Source organism: Etheostoma cragini, chromosome 12, assembly GCF_013103735.1.
Source record: "Etheostoma cragini isolate CJK2018 chromosome 12, CSU_Ecrag_1.0, whole genome shotgun sequence".
NCBI lineage: Eukaryota > Metazoa > Chordata > Actinopteri > Perciformes > Percidae > Etheostoma > Etheostoma cragini.
Window position 1 is genome coordinate 13798039 of NC_048418.1, and position 17053 is coordinate 13815091.

Sequence of the window (17053 nt, forward strand, 5' to 3'; positions counted from 1 at the left end):
ACAAAATATGTCAATAAAGCTAAGCCTAACATTAATGGTAAAAACATGTTTCACAATAACAATAAATGATAAAAATTCAGTCAAACACAGCGATCTGATGTGAAACAGGTTCACCTTCCACATTATTGGCTTGTAGAAAGGCCATGTTTTTTTAAGCTGCTCACCAACAAGTTATTCACAAACAACCAAAGTAGTAGAGAGCTTATCTGTGATTTTGCCAAACTGACTGTATTTTGACCGCACATCTTTGGTGAAAGATGCAATAACTGTTGCATATTTAAATGATTTCGTAGCAAATACTGAACTAGAAACATGTCATCACTAATACTAATTCCAGCTCCAGCATTTTATTGCTCCAGGAACCTATAGCACTGCTAAAGTGTCAAAGGTAACATTTCTAAAAAGGTACAAAAGTGTAACCGATAAAACATATATACCTAAATATACTGTATAAATATTTGTGTGTATATAGCAGAAGTCATCACTGAGGATAATGCCTGGATCAGTTAATATTGGTGGGTCAAGGTTCATGATTTTGTGAAGGTGTGTTGAGGTGAAACGTGATGTAGTTTTTTCAAAATAGAATTTACCTCAACAAAAGATGACAAAATTGTTCTTTAGTAAAATGTCAAACGTAATGTATTTTGTACAACACATTCTCCATATGTCATAAAGCGAGTGTAACAGACCAGGTTGGGACTATTACGTGCTTGCAGTGATATATTTATACTTTTATTTTATATTTTCCAACTCGCCTAGTCTAAAGAGGCCATCTGACTATAACCATTTGTCAAGAAAAAGACTCAAAGGACGAGCCTATTTTCTGAAAGGCAGCTTCAAAATGGAATGGTTTGTCAAATGCAGTTAATATACTTCAGGTTAGGATATGTCTTAGTAAGTAGAAATGTCCCCATTTAAGACTAAGAGGGTTTGTGGTACCACATTAAACTATACTTTGTAAGTTGTTACTATTGGTTCTGATAAAGGTTATCACTAATTTGAAGAGTGACTGGGTTGCCCACTGACGTGTAGCCGTAGGTCTGAGTTGACACTTTGGTTTTGAAGCTCCGCTGCCCACCCTCAACTCTCTGCACCTCTGAGCAGTAGGAAGGCTTCACTTCCAGTTTTGCGTGGCTCACTTGGATGGGGACGTGCCTTTCCGTCCCGGACTGGGCTTCGCTGGCTTGGGGGACAGCAGATGAGAAAAGGCTGCTGGAGAGATGATCCCTGAAGCGGCTGAAGAAGCCGCTCCTATGCCTCGGGATCACGACAGGCCGCCCCACGTTGAGGAGCACCGGCTGTCCAATTGTGGACCCGCCGATCTCCCTCTGGAGCACAGAAATCTCACAGGGCTTTTCCGCAGCAGGGCTGTGGGTGCTGGAGGAACCGTAAGTCTCTCCTTCTTCTGGGACGTAATCCTCCAAGTCTTCGAGGGTCAGAACACGGCCTCCTTGGGTCAGAATCTTAGGCTCCTGCTTTCCAAGTGAGTTGTGGTCATCATCATCTTCATCATCGGGTTCAAAGATGATTGTTTGTTCATCATCCAGGTCCTCGCTGTCCTCTCTAGCCGGAGTGAGGACAGATGAAAGCTCATGTGGCTCTCCAGTGACTCCAGAGACAGAATGGGAGGGAACATTACCCTCCTCTTCATCCCAGGAGAGCGGCTGGCTACTGACGTCTCCCTGCAGCTGGGCCTGCTCTACCAGCTTGTTGTTGGAATTGTTAGCGTTTGGGTTTTCCGGCGGAGACCTTTTGGGTCTGGAAGGAGTGGCTGCACGATCAGACCCTGCCGGTGAGATACCTCTCCTCCTGGGCAGCCTGGGAGATTTATTGACCTTATACTCGATGACCTCCTCTACCTCAACCCACCTGGGCTTGCTCTCCATGGCCCGGGCTCCAGCACCTTGGGGCTCAGTAACATAGAGGGTTGGGATGGTGGTCTTTCTTGGAGTGGGCATCCTCCTCGGCCTGGCTGTGGGGGACTCTGGGGTGGAGGTCTCCGAGCGGTGGGCTCCAGTAACAGTCAAGCCTGGGGACTTGTGCCTCCTCATACGTGGGTTCTTCACCACAGTGGTTATAGTCTCCTCACTGAAGTCCAGAGTAACAGACAACACAGACATGATTACAGCGATAGACAAAGAGATACCAGGCTGCATGCAGTTCAGACTCTGACAAGTGAAGCTGGTGGGCTCACACCACCACTCATAATCCACCAGTATAAGTGACACTGAGTTATGTAACTAAATGGAAAAAAACTGATGCCCCAAAACCTATAAAGGAAAGTCTGATGTCAAATAAGCGTGTCCAACATACAAGTATAAGCTTGTTGCACTGCTTATTGTGTTGCTACGGTAAGAAGTGTGAGATTCAAATACAAATGCTGTTTGAGGAGCTGCAATAACAAAGTTGCTAGTTAAAGGAGACAGCACCCAGGTGAAGACAGCCCATCCTTTCATCATCCTTGTGATAGAATCATTTGCACTCAGGCTTTAAATACTACGTAACAATGCTTACACAAGCCATAGAGAAAGAGAATCACACACACACCAAATTGCCTTTAAGTCTATTTGATCTTTTAGCAAGAAATATCTACAAAGCAATGCCAAAAATAAAACATTGATTACATCATATAACCTTTCTTACAGAAGTAATTGGGACATGTAATGCAGACATTGTCTAGAGGATGATCTAAAGTACAACCAGGCAACAGACATCATTTTAGCCTCCACACTTACATGATGATGGTTTTCTTTGGTATTCTAGTCTCCTGCTCAGTAACTATTGGGGAATCAGAACAAATGAGAATTAACAGACAAAATGAGAGCGTTTATTTGTACAAAAAGAAATCACAGGGAGAGTGAAAGATGAATCAACTCCTTGTGTGTATTTAAACCTGCATTAAAAGCATTATCATTCAGAGCCTGAAAAAGGCCCATATTAGTGCATAAAGTCAGTGTTCTTACCTTCAATAGTGATGGCCTGCTCACCAGTGCGAGCCACAGCAGAGGGTGGAACTAAATCCGCAGCACACTTGGCGCTGCCCAGACGGTTGGACAACTGGCAATAGCAGAGAGTATATTTTTAGAGTCTTAAAGAGCCAAGGTTGACTTATTGTTTTATTGACAATAAATAAATGTATTATTGACTTATTATTGTGGTTGATTTATTATTGAAATCAACCAACTTAGAGTTAACATCTACACTTCCCCTTCTCTACATATTAGTTTAAATAGCATTTTAATGAAGTTTGTGAATCAAGTGTGATTTTTTTTTATGTCAACCAACCTCGCACTCATAGTGTCCCAGGTCTCTCTCTGTCAGGTTTTTTATTACCAAGACCAGAACCCCACTGCGGAGCTCGCTGTAGGTCTGATACTTTTCCTGGTCAGTCAGCAGCCTGCCATCCTTGAACCACCTTGATGGTAAACACAGCCAGAGTAGAGGAAAAAAGGTCAACACAATGCAGCGGAAATTTCAAAGGACCTCCTGAATTTAAAATGTAAAACTTAAATGTTTCGTAAATGTCATACCTGATCTTGGGGTTGGGGGCGCTCTGTATGACACAGGTGAACTGAGCATCCTCACCAGCAACAAATGTAGCATTCCTCATTTTATTCACAAAACGAGGAGGCACTACAAGAAATATGTGAAGATATATAGTATATGGTTGAATAATAACACCAAATTAAAATATTTTGGCTTGACAAAAAATGTATAACTTAATTCCAAAAGGTCTTTGATTTTAGCCAAAGTACAGTGTGACAAATTACTGATATTTTCTGTGTTGCATTATAACTAAGTATAAATTAAAGCATTCACTATTACACTGTTTGGCCACTTACCCTGTACAGTGATCTTGCCAAGAGTGCTGGCATTGCCAGCCGAGCTTGAGGCAAAGCACATGTACTGGCCAGAGTCATCTGCTGTCATGTTGTCCAAGATCAGTGTGCAGGAACCATCAGGGTCCTCAATGATGATGTGATGAGGATCTGCCTCCACTGTACGTCCATCTACAGCCAACAAGTAAACCACACATTGATGAAACACATTTGGCCTCAGATACTGTTTGATTACAAAAGTCAGTCTACCATTACCCCCCATCTGTCTATGTATTGTCTAATAGAGCAAATTAGTAAAAAACTAACAAACATGCAAATGGCATACCCTTATACCAAGTGATGGCAGGTTTGGGTACTCCAGTGGCTTTGCAGGCCAGCTTAACAGTTTGCCCCAGCTCTGCTGTGCAGTTTGCCAGAATTTCATCAAAGTCAGGAGGACCTGTAGAAGGAGATTATTTACAAAAGGTGGCGTTTGAAAGTAGGAGAATATCAAAATACATTTTATGTGATAAAAGAGAGATAACAGTTAGACTCTGTGTGTGTGTGTGTGTGTGTGTGTGTTTAACTCACTCCATGCAGGCATGCTGTATCGCTGCTGCAGTTCTCTAAAGTCTCTCAGCCACGAGTTCTTGATGTTAACAGTTCGGGCCTGCAAGGTGTATTTCCTCACAGAGTCCTCGCGTTCATGCCAGATCTCAAAAGCACGGTCGTCCCCCTCCACTGTCTCATTCACATCAATGTTATTCAACTGCAACAGGATGAAGAATACCAAAAACATAATTTAGGCTGCAGATCAAGAAATATTACGATAAAGAAGAAAGAAATGTGTGTTACATTAAAAGTCTTACCTTCATCATGTTCTTAAAGACATATGCTTGTGTATTAGTGTTGCTGTCTCTCTTCGGTTTGCAGATTATACAGTAGTTCTTAAACAGGAAGACGTGCCGGTGGTGACCTCTAGAGGACGTCCTAATTCCTGGAGCCCCTTCCCACACTTGGAAGGGTCCCTAGATTCAAACGGGAAAAATATACAGAAAAATATCAAACAAATACAATTATGCCTATAATCAGTGTACCAATCAGGGATATCAGAGTAACTCCACCTACCTGTCTCATTGGCTCTCCTAATACTTCCAGTGTAGCGGGATAGTTCTCGATCATGGAGATATGATGGGTATTCTCAGAGCGCTGAGGGAGTGCAGACACCATGGCATAAGCTTCTTCCAGTAGGCAGCAGTTCTGGCCATTTTTTGCCTTGTTTCGGATGAGCTCCTGAAGATGTTGGAGAAAAGATTCTGATAAGACTGAGTTGACAGTGATACAGGTCTAAAATCAAATGCCTAACGCACGCGAGTGCTGTATTCCTCATATAATATAATAATATAATGCAGAGAACTGGAGCTCATGAGAGTGCAGTCATATTGTGGGTCAAAGCTGTCACCTTGAGGACGGCCTTATACTTCTGAATCCTCTCCAGTGGTTGTTGGAGGCTGGCGTTGATGCTGCGTACAGGGGGATCTGCAGGGTCTGCACTGGCTTGTACTTTCTCTGTGTACTCCTACAATGTAATGAAAGAAAGATTTTTTTAATTCAAAATACTTATACTGGTGCAGAGTCCTGTCACAGTCACCCTAAAGACAAAGGTAGCAAAATATAGTAGTAAGTTACCAAAGAAATTACAGCTTTAAATAGACTGGCAAAAAAAAAAATTAAACAGTGTGGTGACAGATGTTACGTTTAGGATTAGAGAGTGTGCACTGCACTGATACCTTAAAGAAGCTGTGAACAGCCTTGTCACTGACAGCAGATTCAGCTTGACTCTGACCAACAAGATACTGAAGGTACTTCTCGAAGCCGTCCTTGTTCTTCAGGAAGCACATGGCTACATCGTCATCTGTGTCACAGTCATTCAACTTTGGGAGGAATGCCCTATGAACAAAATTGTGGGGAAATGAATGCAATGAAACTCTCCCGGTTATTCTCAGTCTTTATTTACATGTTTTTCAGAATAGGTTAGCTCACTTGCTATGGAAGTACTTGATATCATCAATGTTCCTGAATATGGCTTCCTTTTGGCTGCTGACATCAGGCGGTGCATCAGGGCTGTCTGCGTGCTTCATGTGATGGGATGTAAAGAAGTCTACTTCTTTTACAAACTGGGATTCACCGTTTATCAGGTCTTGGATCAGTTGGCTATGGACATGGTATAATAGTTTGTTATAGTACGTCCGTTAGTTCCAGTATTTGGTATGTGAGTGTAGACATCTTTTACTTACAATAATTTCCTCTTGTATTCACCCTCAGACACCTCCTCTACATTTGTCTCTGGAAGGTCACTCGTATCAGCAGAGAGCTGGAAGAATACACATTTTTACTATTACTCTTAAAATATTCAAAGGTGTCAAGACAATGAATTATTAAAGGTAATGTTGATGGATTAGTGGCTTTATTGTTAGGACGTACTTTGAGTTTCTTGTCCAGGTAGGCAGGTGAGACCCAACCTTGGCGGGATGGTGTGGTTTTGGTGGGTTTGGTCCTGACTAACCATTTCAGTGGATGAGCTGAGTCCAAAACTTCAACATACTGTCCCTCCTTTAGAGAGATGGATTCTTTGCTTGCTTTGGTGGGGTTGTAGTCAGCCGTTGCCACATAGATGTCAAACATCTGTAAGAATATGACATTAGGAAGGGATCTTTTACTGGCCAGTATGAACAGGATGAAACACCAAGCAGAAACTGTTTCAATTAAAAAAAACACATGGGAATATGAATAGTGTTTTAAGACAGACTTGAAATAATGTGAATCTGTCATTTAAAATGTACAGTTCAAGCCTGACATTTTTTAAGTGATACCTGTTAAAGATGTCTTCCCCATATTTATGAACAATACAAAAAACTGTCTTAATAGTAAAACATTCTGGACAACAAAATCACACTAAGAAGATCTATATCTCACCTCTCCCCTGGCATCCCCCTCATCAGACTCAGATGAAGAGTCAGCAATGAGAGAGGGAGGACGAGAGCGACCATGATGAGGTGATGGAGAAGGAGTCTTGGTCTCTTCATCACTGTCAACACCTGGTACACGTAATGAAGCTGGGGAAGCAAGGACAAAAGGAGGTACTCAGAGGGAGTTAGGTCAATTGTGTGAAAAGATTTAGCATGTACCATTACAATAATCTATCAATCTATTAAACTTAATTTTCACTGTTATTTACCATGGTTAGAAATGTTCATACTTAATTTTGCTAGATGAAAAGAAATAAGATTTTTGGCTTGAATTTGGTAGCAGTTATTAGTGCCAAGTTTTTCAGAGCCCGGCTGAGGCAAGACCAGTTACATTTAAAGCACTAACTGACACTTTGCTGGCATCTACTGGTGTTTTATTTACTTGGTAATGTTCATCCAAACATTTAGAGCACTACTCCTATATATCGTTTTAGATTTTAGTTTGCGATGTAAAGAAAAGAAAAATTTAAAAAAAATCCACAACAATCATTTTACTATAAATGGTTTGCTGTGTGTTAGTATTGTGGCAACATGCAAGAAAAAGCTACAGTACAGATAACGCTTATTATCCGAGCTCTCCACATACATGTCTGCTTGTGAGCATTCATTCCAGCTATAAGTTGCTGAGACTTTGTAGTCATTTAAAAATCATGTTGAAATCCATTTCCATTAGACGTTTTAACAATTATAATGCTAACAAAGGAAAAGAGGAAACCTTTGTGGCTGCACCTTCAAACATAATGCATGTTGTTGTTTTTAATCCTGTGTGTAAAAGGACTCTCAAAAACAGTTTACACAAGTCATCTGAATCCATAAGTCAATCGTGGGAAAATGATATTAACTGTGAAGCTGAAGCAATTGGGATACATACTGGTAGTTTTGGGCCAAGATTTCATCCACTGGAGCACTTCCTGATTCTGTAAACTGTCTGATAAACAAATTAATGATTGGATGAGCATGTAATTGGTTGGATTTCTAAACTGATGATGAATTTAAAGGTGGTAGAGAAATGTCTTTATGAAGCAATGAGAAGACTCATGGACAAAGCAAAACATGCTGAAAAACAAGCACTGACAAGAGCAGACAAGGAACACTCAAGTTTGGTGTCATTCTCAAATCTATTGGAAAGTGAATTATAATTCAAGAGTTCAAGTGTTTAAAAACTTAGAATAAACTACACTTTCAAAATTCTTAAAATAATCAGAATTAATTCACTGAAAACTAACCAAACCTGACTGCCAATTAGCAAAACACTTAACTGAAGCACTGTATACAACATAATGTGTGGATAACTTATAGCAGCTTTAGCATTAGTAACTAGAAAAGCCATTAATTACAGCCTGCATTTCAATCAGAAGATTACTACTCAGTCTAATCTAGCAAAGAGATAGGCAACCTGCAGACTTCTATTTCAACCATAAACAACAACAGTTGATTTAAGAGATAGGGTTTCCCTCTGGGTGAAGGTGTCGTCACCTTTTACATCACCTAGTATAGTGTAGAATGAAAACCTACAATGTATAGTTTTAGGGATCTATGGCCTTTGTTGCCTATCTCTGACCTACGGTATGTTATTTGGTCGCAGTTAGCTTGCTGCATTTATTATGACAGAATGAATAATTTCACACTGGAGTTACTGTATATGTCATCCCACTTTAAGAGCACAGGCATCTATCAGTACTGGATAATAGTTACAGTTAATATGTACATGCAGGTTTAGTGTTTACCTTTTTACAGACAGCCAAAATCTGGAGCTGGAACATCTTCCTGTGTTTATGTATCCATATGATTAGCCCAATGGGCATCTACTACTACTGGATGCCTAAATGATGTCAAAGCTTAATGGGGGCTGCAGTCAAATGCCAACTAAATCATTTCTTTATCATGGTTTAAACCATGATGTTACGCTAAACTGAATTTTTTTTTTCTTTTTAAGATTATTTTTTTGGGCATTTTAGGCCTTTAATGGACAGGACAGCTGAAGTTGTGAAAGGGGAGAGAGAGGGGGAGTGACATACAGCAAAGGGCCGCAGGCCGGATTCGAACCTGGGCCGGCTGCGTCGAGGAGTAAACCTCTATACATGAGCACCCGCTCTACCAACTGAGCTATCTGGGTGCCCCTAAACTGAATTGTTGAAACGCTTGAATTAACTCAAGTTAGTTTTTTTTTTACCGTTAATCCATTTGTCTGAAATGGCACCTGGATCTTTTTAACATCATTAAATATAACAGTATTTCTAGTAGAACGTACCTTTAAACTGAAACTACAATTTCTTTCAAAAATCCTCTTCTTCGATTCTTTACAATCAACTAACTGAATATTGAATTGCATAGACAGAATGGTCCATAAAATACACTTACCTTGGGTAATCTTTGCTGATACCATTTCAGTGATCTGGGAGGTGAGTTTCATGAGGAATTCCTCTGTACCTACTTCACCTAGGTAGGGCATTTTACCCTCTTAAGGGACACAAAAAGAGGAAAGAACAGCATAAATATAGCAGTATTTATTATTACAAATAATTAATGTTACTATAATAACAGACACAATGCTACTATAAACAATATACCAGTCTATAAGGTGGTATGTCTCACCTTTTCCTCTGCCAGCTTCCTCTTCTGGGGGACTAACTGTAATTCCAAGAACCCTGAGAAGAATAAATGATACAATTTCATATAAGCATGTATTTAAAAATGTACTGTACAAGCCTTTTTGATGTGCAATGACATTCTGATTATGAAATCTCAAAGAAAAACTTACTCTGAGGCTTTGGTCTCTTTTTTTGGTTGTGGTACTAGTTAAAAAGGGGTAGACACATACGTATGCAATTACAATCACACGCAGGAGACAAAGTAAGGCGTACAGAAGTTTGCACTCTACTAAGTGTCCACTAGGTTGTGAATAAACTCAAAAGTCAAAATAATGTCTATATAGAGTGTCTAGATGATTTTGCTTTTCTTACTGTCATCAACCTCAAGGTGGGCAGTGCAGATGGACTGTCCTGCTCTATTTGTGGCAATGCAGGTGTATGTGCCAGTGTATTCTGTGCCCACGTCCATCAAGATGAGGCTGTGCTGGCGCCCAGAGCTTGCTATTTTGTATCCCTTAGTATCAGGCTTGATCCACAGGACATCTTCCATTGATTCTTCCTTTAGCCAGGAGACCATAGGAGGAGGAGATCCTGAAAAAGTAACAGGCAGTATTGAGAATTTTTAACACAAGATTAAATATTTTGGAAGTCAACAGATTAAAGTCTGTGTTAAAGGATTTTAAAACAATCACATAGTAACTTGAACAAACCTTCTACTTTGACAGAAAGAGTGATGCTGGCTCCTTGTTTCACCTTTCTGTTGCTGAACCTTTCAATGAAGCGGGGTGGCACCAGAGGCACCTTGGGGTCTGTGAAAAGATAGTGTAAAAACAAAAGCACAGTCACATATGAGAAATTATTATATGTAGTACAGTGTCTTTGCCAAGTTTGTTGGATAAACGTGTTACCTCGTTTATCTTGTGGCATCATCTCCCCTGGATCTGTTGAAAAATACAGTTGTTACTGTATCTGTAGACATCTCAAAGTAATTAACATTTTTAATTATTGTGCTCTTTTTGTGAAGGCAAAAATCCAGGTGTTTGCATACATACTCAGAACTATCAGGCGGGCAGAGGAGTAAGCAGAACCAGCTACATTGCTGATGTAAGCAGAGTACTCTCCCATATCTTCTTTCTTCACCTCCAGGATCTCCACTCCATGAACATCTCTCTGTGCTAGCAACAGAATCCTTTTTGAAGGTCGCAGAGGGTGGCCATCTTTGAACCAGTATACTCTGGGTTTGGGGAAGCCTGAAAGACAATAGGTATTTCAGAAACAACAATCCTCAGTTAAAAGCAATTTTCCATGGGTCGACTTCATTTTTAGGAGTTACAATTAGCTGTCATTTGGCTGCCTCAAATAAATATACTTTTAATAATAGTTAATGAACTTAACCTTTACCCGTGATCTGTTCATGTATTAAGTTGTTTGTTTTGTGTGTTTTTGATGTTGTTGGTTTTTATAAATAAAAATGAAACTGTTTATTATAAAAAAACGCACCCTTTATTTTAAGCTGCATCTTAGCAATAGGTGAACCTGGACTGACATGAACATCATGAAGCTCATCCACGACTTGTGGTAGCTGATCATCTTCAGCCACCGACTCAAATGTCTCAGTTTCCCTACACGAGGGGAGAACAGCACACCTCAGGAATTCAGTACTTATTCATATTATGTAATGGATCTTTCAATATATTTTTCAACAACATTCAAAGTAAATTTACCTGGACATGTAGCCCTTGGCACTGACATAGGAAGATGTCTCAGTGGCGTCAGCAGCAGTGTCATAATCTGAGCTGCAAGACACTAAAGGAAAAGATGAATGTACAGCATTAAACAGTGTTCAGTGAAATGAGCAACAGTGTGTGTGTGTCGATATGTACATGTGATTGTGTAATTGTGCTAGTCTCGGGAAAACCAGTTTTAGTGTGTGTGCCCATGTAATGTGTGCATACTCACTGTCAACCCTGAGTTCAGCCTTAGTAGCTGCGATGCCGCTGCTGTTTTCAGCTGTGCAACGATAGACACCTATGTCAGTGGGCAGCACTGTGGTAATGATGAGTTGGTGGCAGCCCTCCTGGTCTTCATTGATCATGTAATGGTCATTCTCCTCCAGCAATTTTCCATCCTTATACCAGCGAATGGTTGGAGGGGGCTTGCCAATCACAACACAGTCAAAGCTGACTGGATAACCGTCTGGAACATCCTGACTTTGTAGCTCTGTCAAGAAAACTGGGGCAGCTGGGTAACGAGAGAAAATAGTCATAGAATCAAAAAGTTAAAAATGACAACATAAATAGATGGGTGACATGTCCTTATGTAAAACACTTTTATTTTACAGATAAGCATTCTTCAACAACTAAATGATGTGCATATATGTCTAATTGGTAAACTAATGAGCAAAATAATGCAAGTAGAACAACATCTGAATTGTTCAGACGTGTCGGTCTTCCCTGAAGAAGATTTTTGCAAAAATACTGATCATTTTTAAAGTTAACTATTGATGATTTAGAAAATGTATGGAAAAATGTATTGAATATAACAGCCACTTCCATGCGTTTCTTACCGGGGGATCCAGCCATAAAGGCAGGAGGCTGTCTATCTTGTGTGGGGGTCTGTGTACCATCTTGCGTGTAGCCCATCTTTCTAATTCGTAGCTCCACTTTGAGGGGCCCTGCGTCCAGGATTGTGGTCTCCACAGGAACCCCACTGATTGTAAACATCTCCTGGAACCTCTTTGAGGCAACCTCAGCCTCTGCCTTTGAGTCAAAGCGAATGTAGATGAAACTGTCGTCCTCCCGATAAGAGTGAGGATCTGGAGGACCAAGGTCTCCCTCATCTGCGCTGAGAAATGGTTCTTCCTCAACATCTGGTGGGAGGCGTGTGCGCAACAGGCGCCGGAGACGTCTGCTTGCCTGCCTTAGTGACTCATCCATCTCACTTCCTGAGGAGCTATCAGGCTCGCTGTCGGCACTGTAGCCCACGGTCAGTGGCCGTCGCCCAGATGATTCTCTTGCCGTTCCTACTGTGACCTTACCACTATGAGAAGTAACTCCAAACTTGTTGGTGACCTCACAAATGTAAACCCCAGTGTCCTTTGTGGTGATGGCAGGGATGACCAGTGAGCAATTACCGTCATTGTAGATATCAATATGGTGGTGCTTGCCATCGGTCAGTGGTTCTCCATCCTTTAACCACCGCACCTTTTCAGGTTTACCTTCTACAACACATTCTAGATGTATGGTGTCATTAGGTTCTTTGGTCTGGTCTTTAAAGACCTCTTTAAAGACAGGGCGCATGTCCCTGCGGGCTTTGAAGCCCTTGAAGGCAGCTTGAATCTTAATGGCAGCATCTCTGAGCTCAGGCTCATCCTCTTTACTGATCTCCATGATGTTACTCTCCCCTGTACACACCTGTTTTGCATCTGTCTGCTGAATTGTGGTTGTTTCCACTTTAGCCTGCTGCACTGTTTTCTGCTCTGTCGTCTGGAAATGTGCAAAGAACCTCTCAGTAGTCAGAGTTTCTGCCTCACTGGTTGCTGTAACAGTAGAAACGCTGCTCTTCTTGAGGTAGGAGACAAGCGTTGAACCCCCAGGAACTGACTCATCCTCAGAGCTGGTGTACAATTTAGACTCTGTCTGCTTCTTAGATGCAATGGCCTGCTCCTCTAGTGATTTTATCTCTACTTTCTCTGAGGCCTTCAGCTCTTTCTGTCCTGATTTTTTTTTACCACTTTTACCGTCTTCCTCAGGTTGTTCAGTAATGGAGTCCAAAGTGGGTTCTCGACTCATGCGCCGTTTCTTGGCCGATTCCTCCCATAGCTCGTGGACATCACCTTCTTCAGCAGCTTCTGGAGGCAGACTGGGTTGCCCCATCATCGTATTCTCAACCTGTTTTGCCTCTATACCTGTAACCAAAATAATGGTTTAAGTGTTAATATGTTATTATAAAAGTTAATGCCAGTCCCCACACAGCGCAAAACCTACTTTTGATACCGGAGCCTATTGATTAAAACTGTAGTTATTTCACGTTAGCATCCCAGACATTTCTGAAGGCTTCAAATTTAGATTGAGAAGGATACATGTGCAGAGGTGTATAAAAACAGTAGAACGTGTAGGATAAATACAAAAAAACCTACACACCAAACACACATTGTCTTACCTGGGCAAATCAGTGGCTGAATGGGTGCCTCTGTGTAACAATGAGAAAACAAACACATCATTAAGCAGTTTACTAAATGTAACATTTCTCTACCGTGCTATAATCACATCATCCGGTAAAACACTGTCAATTTGTAGTGCTGTCTATATATGACTACACAATAAAAGTTATTATTTTCGGTAAGTAATTGCACACTGGATCAAGTGGACTAGTTGTATTATTATCAATTCTGAAAGGGTTTTTATCTCATATCTCTTTTCCGTGTAAAAAACAAAAAAAAACTATAGTCAACTAAGCATTTATATTCAAAATGTCTTGGCGAACAAGCACACTCAACTACATTTTAATAAGAACACACACATCCACTCACCAAGCTGCACAGTCTGGGGCAACTCAACAGGTTCTCCAATTCCAGCTCTGTTGAGGGCTGCCACTCTAAACCTGTAGCCACTCCCTGGGATAAGATTTTCAACCACAAACTCTGTGTTGCACACAGGTTCAGAATGACATGGAAGATAGAGCACACTGTCTACCAGCCGCATCTCCACCCTGTAGCCCAGAATGGGACTCCCTCCATCATGTAGAGGAGTGAACCAAGAGAGGGTGACAGACTTGTCTGTCTTACTGAGGACCTCTGGGTCCTCGGGAGGATCAGGTACAGCTGTTGGGAAGGAAAGAAGCAGGTGTTACATGCATATATGAAAAATATCAGAACTACACAGATTACAATGTTTATCAGTTACACTCTGTTTTATAGTATCAAGACTAACACATAACTGGAATACCTGGTAGGTGGAATGATACACCTGTCTTGTGTACTGTATCTGTATGTTTTCTGTTGTTGCTGTTGTATTTTATGGACCATGAGTCTAATAATAAAGGCTATCTCATAAACGTATAATAACTAAGAAAACCAGGGTTATGTGTATATTCTTCAGAATTTTCTTCAAATTCAACTTTCAAAAAATTGCATCTTAAAAACACAGGCTTAAAAAAATAAAGATACAAAAAGTTAAAGATTAAAAATCATATTTAGAAAAGTCTACATAGCTTCTTCAAACACTTACTGATGATCGTGAGCTTGGCCAATGAGAGAGCATCTCTAGCAGCAAATGTAATTTCCTGCTGAGGCAAAAGAGGGGCCTGTCTCAGGACAAGGCGATAAGAACAGCCGTCAGCCCTCATAGCCCAGAGGTCACTGGACTTAATCTCCACTCCATTAGCATACCAGGCTACTTCTGCTGAAGGGACAGGCTCGGTGAGCTCAACACAAAACTCAACCTTCTCTCCCACTGCAGCCACCTTGTCCTCAAGGCCCTTCACAACATCCAGCTGCCAGCCTTTTAAGAAAAACAAAACAAAACAAAACGTTTTCACATTAGAATGCCTAATTCAGGCAAGATAATGCCACAACTTTAACTTTGGTGGGTGTTCATTAGCATGACTTACCTTTGACAGAGAGTTGGGCAGATGTGGAAGCTGTGCCAGCTTTGAGGGTAACTGTGCAACTGTCTTTCACTCGCAACTCTTTCAGCAGGAGCAGATGACGACGACCGCTCTCAAATGTCACAATCTCAGCATTAGGGGATTCCTTCACTGGTTTTCCATCAAGGAACCAGTGGCAATCTTTGCTCTCAGGACGAGAGAGGGCACACTCAAACAGCGCTTCTCCTCCATCAAAGGTTTCTACATTCTCCAAGCCCTGGACAATGTTAATCGGTTTGCCTGTAGAAGACAAGTGGAAAATAAAGAAAGACAAAACAATTAAAAAAAAGATTCTAAGAAGACGGCAATGTTTAGGAAATCAAATAATTTGGGATTTGTCAACAAAGGGCACAAACTATATGATAAGCGGTAATTGGTCATTTTATCTGGCTGAATACGGTAACTGTAAAATATTAGGTAGCAGAGGAGACTCCCTAGAGGTTGGTGATCTTTTCATGTGGAGGGAAGCTCACCTTCCACATAAAGTGAAGCGACCGCACAGGTCCCCTCTGTCTCACAGGAGTAAGTGCCCCTGTCCTCAGCGGACACACGACTAATGTACAAGCGAGCCACATTCCAGTCCTGCTCCACTACCACCCTTCGGCCATCAGGCTGCAATGGCTGCCCATTTTTCTTCCATTGAGCCTTGACTGGCCTAGAGAACTGGCAGATGAACTCAGCTGGTTGGTTTTCAAGCACCCGAAGGTCCTCCATCTTGCTCACCACTTCAACTGTGGGATCTGAGGTTGGAGTCAGCAGTCATAGGTTCAGGGTTTGGCCATTAGATATATAGATAAGTGCACGGCATGATGAATGACATACATATGGGCTTTATAACCCCCAAAATCATGTTGAAGTGATGTTCATGTGTGAATGATATTATTGTGTTTTTGTTTGTTTGTGTATTGGATTGTCCAATACAAATTGTATGTGCCATTGAAACATCATCTTGGAATATATAATGCCTGTGAACTCTAAAAAAATCATTAAGGAGTCAAAAAGCCCAAATGTCAAAATTCAAGATATTGGTCACAATAAAGAGCCAAGACGTGCTGGCAGTTGATGAGAGAGGAGGCGGTGATACGTGGATAGAAATGCCAAACTAGTGAGGTAGGTGTAAGGAGGTTAGAACTTTTAGTGATTTAAGGTTAGGGGCAGGGCTTGGTGGGATGGAATAGTGGGGGTAAATGGAAGGTATTCAACAGCAGCCGGCCTTCATGGATGGGTGGAGTAGCACTTTCCTAACATCACCAAAACCACTGGATGTAATCTAATCCACTGAATCCAATCACCTTACTTGTTTATTATTAATTATTTACATTACCAAGGGACATGTGAACTTAGGGCTGCACATCAAACCATACAATAATCACGATCATGCTTTTAGCTTCTACTATTAAACATGAACCGGGGCCACCCCACAGATGCATGGTCTGAAACAACAACTCAAAGGATCCCAATTCACAGACAGATGTTTCCAGCGTGCGGTGTTCAAGTAATCGTATCTTCCCAAACAGTCCTTTCACTGCATAGTTAAAAGAGACTAACGTTCAGCAGGGTTCAGTGCATCTCTATAATTCAGCTGACAATGTGGAAATGCTGAAGATCTGCTAGCAACAAACCTGGCACGATCATTCACAATCCATGAATACACGTCCAATAGGCACTGCTTGTTCTTTGTATATACTGTACCTTGATTGGGCGAAACTTTAAAAAAAAAGCCAATGATGCCAGCGAAATGAATATAAGTTTTGGATAGAAAGGTAGAAGGAATTCTGAATGAGTTGCTTTATTTGATTTTTTTTTTACATTGGTGCATAAACATTGAACAGGAAATTGCAAAACAGCAGGAAGACGTCAGTGAACAAGCAGCAGCTAGCCACCAGAACTGTTAGCTTTAAAAATAAAGATTGACCCACCTGTCAGGAAAACTACTGGTGGGGAATGATTAAGAAGTAACAAATGAAGC

The 17053-nt window shown here is 41.1% G+C and overlaps 1 protein-coding gene across 27 annotated transcripts in view; it reads right to left on the reverse strand.

The window, feature by feature from the left end:
* Positions 1–463: 463 nt before the first annotated feature.
* The window catches only part of obscnb (obscurin, cytoskeletal calmodulin and titin-interacting RhoGEF b), a 52172-nt gene continuing 35582 nt past the window's right edge, over positions 464–17053 (reverse strand). For 14 of the 27 annotated variants that reach the window (XM_034888255.1, XM_034888263.1, XM_034888277.1 and 11 more), the window contains 33 exons: positions 15558–15824; positions 15049–15324; positions 14667–14939; positions 13970–14260; positions 13600–13629; positions 12005–13345; positions 11398–11679; positions 11163–11244; positions 10939–11060; positions 10491–10688; positions 10347–10379; positions 10149–10247; positions 9811–10029; positions 9609–9642; positions 9443–9495; positions 9209–9307; positions 7719–7775; positions 6795–6934; positions 6303–6503; positions 6116–6192; positions 5862–6032; positions 5609–5768; positions 5281–5397; positions 4947–5111; positions 4688–4846; positions 4410–4587; positions 4165–4278; positions 3843–4010; positions 3531–3633; positions 3286–3415; positions 2964–3057; positions 2736–2778; positions 969–2088 (listed from right to left, as the gene is read on the reverse strand). In XM_034888255.1, coding sequence (XP_034744146.1) covers positions 969–2088; positions 2736–2778; positions 2964–3057; positions 3286–3415; positions 3531–3633; positions 3843–4010; positions 4165–4278; positions 4410–4587; positions 4688–4846; positions 4947–5111; positions 5281–5397; positions 5609–5768; positions 5862–6032; positions 6116–6192; positions 6303–6503; positions 6795–6934; positions 7719–7775; positions 9209–9307; positions 9443–9495; positions 9609–9642; positions 9811–10029; positions 10149–10247; positions 10347–10379; positions 10491–10688; positions 10939–11060; positions 11163–11244; positions 11398–11679; positions 12005–13345; positions 13600–13629; positions 13970–14260; positions 14667–14939; positions 15049–15324; positions 15558–15824 — 6896 coding nt within the window. Of the gene's footprint in view, positions 2089–2735; positions 2779–2963; positions 3058–3285; positions 3416–3530; positions 3634–3842; positions 4011–4164; positions 4279–4409; positions 4588–4687; positions 4847–4946; positions 5112–5280; positions 5398–5608; positions 5769–5861; positions 6033–6115; positions 6193–6302; positions 6504–6794; positions 6935–7718; positions 7776–9208; positions 9308–9442; positions 9496–9608; positions 9643–9810; positions 10030–10148; positions 10248–10346; positions 10380–10490; positions 10689–10938; positions 11061–11162; positions 11245–11397; positions 11680–12004; positions 13346–13599; positions 13630–13969; positions 14261–14666; positions 14940–15048; positions 15325–15557; positions 15825–17053 lie in introns of all 27 variants that reach the window. The other 13 variants (XM_034888272.1, XM_034888256.1, XM_034888278.1 and 10 more) reach the window with 3 other exon arrangements.